The following is a 3,582-nucleotide window of genomic DNA, read 5'->3' as shown; positions in this document are numbered from 1 at the left end:
TCAGATCATGGCGCTCTTCTCCTCCAGCAGGGAGCCCCGCGACGGGGCCCGGCCCAGCAGCAGCTCCTTCTCGTGCACCAGGCTGTCCAGCAGGTCCTCCTGCCGGTAGTTGTGGTACACCTTCAGGAACGCCAGCGCCGTGATGGCCAGCCAGGTCAGCCAGGCGGCCCAGAGCCCGAACTGCGGAGGAGACGGTGCAGGGGTCAGTGTGGTACCCAAAATAACAAACATCTATGACAGTGCAGGGGTCAGTGTGGTACCCAAAACAATGAACATCAATGACGGTGCAGGGGTCTGTGGTACCCCAGAATAACAAACATCAACCCCTTGGTTTGATTTGGTTCCCATGAACTCAAAGCTATAGACCAATAACAGGTTTACTCTAGAAAAACTGGCACATTAGGAGCTAATGCCAAAATCTGTGACAAATACAGCACAGCCCTGGGCTGGCATCACATAAAGGGGTCGCTTTTGTGGCACATTTGTGTCTGACACAGATGTGTCCAAGCTGGGTGTGATGCTGTGCTGGCCCATGAGGACACAAAATTGCTGGTGTCTGAGGCACGGTTACCCCCAAGGAGTGTCCATAAGGACACGGCCATGGGTGCACGAACACACACTGAGCAGCAAGTGCTCAGCCCCGGGACCACCGGCTCTGAATGCTGACCTAGCGCTCGCATATTCGATAAATTCTGATGGCCACAGGGGTCTGATCCTCAAAGACTGACCAGGAAAAAGCCCTGTCTAATAACCTGTCATTATTTTCAATGGTCTGGTATGTATATGGGATCAGGGGATCTCAAACGCCCATGGAAGGCAAAGGCAATGGTCCCATGGCCTGGTGCAGGTCAGCAGAGCTCATCCTTCAAAGCAACGATAAACTTACTATCATGAGTAACAAGACTCATGTTTTGACACGTTCACATTCAGAACTGGCTGTTCTTAATTCAAAATGCAAATGTTCCTGTCCCCCTCATCCCCTTTCAGCGCTTGCTGCAGTCAGTGGAAAGTTCCCATTGATCTTGGAGGGTGGTAGCTGAGATCGATGAGCAAACGTTAACTGAGCAGCAGCGGGACCGCGACCCGGTGTGACCCACCTGCGCAATGGCAAACTGGTCGTAGAAAGCAGAGTTTTCCAGGTTCAGCTCGAGATCTATGTCCTGTAACTCTTCACAGCTGCCCGAGGACGGCGTTTGCAGGGGAAAAGTGGAAAATCAGTTCAGAAACTCCAAACAGGCAAACCAAACACAAAGTCAAGCAACGTCTCAACGTTTCAAACAGTCACAAGGGCTCGTTCTACCAAGAGACACTGGAGTTATTGCAGTAACCATGTTGCTTGCCAACCTTCTCTAAAACCAGGCTAAAAGAGGCATGTAATTGCTTTTAAAAACCAATGTATAACTACGTTAGTGATAGTAACAGTCATCATAAGTGGAACTGCAGGGGTCATCATGAAAACAGTGCACTTAAAGCTCTCCTCTCCCGCTACCCCCACGCCGCCCCCATCCAAAGATTTGGCATCGCCCCGGCTCCTTGCTGCTCCCCTCAGCGAACCACAGCCACGAGCCTCCGTTACCTTGCGACTCCGCCAGGTTTGTGGGGTTTGTGTCGGGTGCTCCGCAAGGGGACGGTGCTTTGGTGGCAAGGGAGAGGCTGCCTACGGGCTTACAAATAACGTTAACGGGTGAGAAACAGTCCGGGGCTGGGAGGTGTCTCTATCTCCTGCTGGGTTCTGCAGCCTCTTCTCTTCTCAGTGCTGCCGGTCATCTCGGGTTCTTACCCGAATATTCGATTAGGTGGGGTTTGTAAACGAGCTTTTAACCGAATATTCGAATATCTCGATTAGTCCTTGCAGCCCTAAACAGAACATTCGCCATGGCATTTTACAACATATGACAATGTGCAACACAAATGTATGCTTTAAGCGGTACCTTTACTCAATATCATATGACATAAAATGTCACCTTCTCCTCTGTCATCATCTGTCTCATATTTGTCTGTCTGCCTCAGTGTGCCCAGTTTTCTCTCAGGAGCACCTTGGGGAACCATATCAGACCATTTTGGGAGCTGGGCATTTTGTGGGCTGTAGGGAAGTCTCAGCCATCCGGACCCTGCGCTCACAAAGTGTTTTCCCCGCTCTGCTCGCAGGACCACGTGTCCCATCCTCACTCCACTGCAAGTTCAGCCACTTAGAATCACAGAATCCCAGGATGTGAGGAGTTGAAGGGCCCTGGAAAGCTCCCCCAGTGCAACCCCTGCCAGAGCAGGATCACCAGAGCAGTCACACAGGAACACGGCCAGGGCTTTGGGTGTCTGCACACAAGGAGACTCCACAACCTCTCTGGGCAGCCTGGGCCATGCTCCAGACCCCTCACACTCACAAACTTTGGCCTCATCTTCAGCTTGAACCTCCTGTGCTCCAGCTTGGGACCATTGCCCCTTGTCCTGGCATTGGCCATCCCAGAGCAGAGCCTGGCTCCTTCCTCCTGACACTGCCCTTTCCCAATGGATCCCCAGGAATGAGGGCCCCCCTGGGCTCCTCTGCTCCAAGCTCAAGAGCCCCAGCTCCCTCAGCCGCTCCTCAGCAGGAGATGCTCCCCTCCCTGGGAGTGGAGAAGAGACTGAGCTGAAAAGTAAAATCACTCAGTAGGAAATCAGTTCTGTTTAACTCAAACCAGAACAACCACGAACACCGCACTTCTCTTTCTGAGGAAATAAACACTGAAAAGTTTCATTTGCTGTTTGTGTTCCAGATGAAAAAAGCCTGGATTTCCACGTGACAGACGCCTCCTCCCCTTGCTCATGTACTAACCGCAGTTTGTACCACCGCCGATCACTCATGCATGTATAAAGAAGGAAGAAAGGTGTTCTTCAGTACTGACCTGTTCGGCATGCTTCCTTTCTCGGTAATTGCATCACACCACATGTTAAATCCTACGCTCACTATAGTGCTGGCAATAAACGTGATGAACACCACAAAGGCGCTGATCAGCAGATTCAGGAAGGCATAAAAGAAAGAGCTGCAATAAAAAGAAAGAAAAATGTAACTCATAAACAGCCAAAACACAGCATCAGCAGTCTGGGCACAAAGATACCGGTGCCCATTGGAAACACATCTGCCTTAATTAAGAACACCTAATCCATTGAAAAACTAGGGATTAGGATTTTGAGTCGCATTATCTTCATTTGTAAGTGCTTTTGATTTTGTTTTCTTTCTTTCACTGCAAAAGGATGGGGCTTTAGATCCTAAATACCAAGTGGTGACTGTTCATGTACGGCGTGGCTTTCATCAGCTGTAATGATGGAAATCACCATTGTCAAAACAAACGTCATCAGCTCAGACCACGTCGTAACTGCAGCTAAAACTATTTCATGACTAAAGTGATAATTGGGACCAAAACAGCCTAGGAGAGGACAACTAGAAATAAAACAACACGGCTCTGATCGCTACCATCATTCTAAGAAACGAAGCACAAGGCACTGCCATCACAGGGCCCAGATCTGGGGTTTATGGGCACTTTGCAGAGCAGAACAGGGATGGGATGAGATGGGATGGGTGGCATGGGATGGGATGGGGATGGG

General features: G+C 50.2%; 1 protein-coding gene across 1 annotated transcript; it reads right to left on the bottom strand.

The window, feature by feature from the left end:
• TMEM179 (transmembrane protein 179) lies at positions 1–3,020 on the bottom strand (the record flags this gene model as incomplete). The annotated part of the gene is made up of 3 exons (XM_010186005.1): positions 1–180; positions 1,098–1,176; positions 2,883–3,020. Coding segments are annotated over 3 exons (397 nt in total), but the record flags the coding sequence as incomplete, so codon positions are not given.
• Positions 3,021–3,582: the final 562 nt, after the last annotated feature.

The sequence above is a fragment of the Mesitornis unicolor genome, unplaced genomic scaffold (genome assembly GCF_000695765.1).
Source record: "Mesitornis unicolor isolate BGI_N332 unplaced genomic scaffold, ASM69576v1 scaffold23846, whole genome shotgun sequence".
Taxonomy (NCBI): domain Eukaryota; kingdom Metazoa; phylum Chordata; class Aves; order Mesitornithiformes; family Mesitornithidae; genus Mesitornis; species Mesitornis unicolor.
Note: the sequence above shows the minus strand (reverse complement) of the source record. Positions and strands in the feature narration are given on the sequence as shown.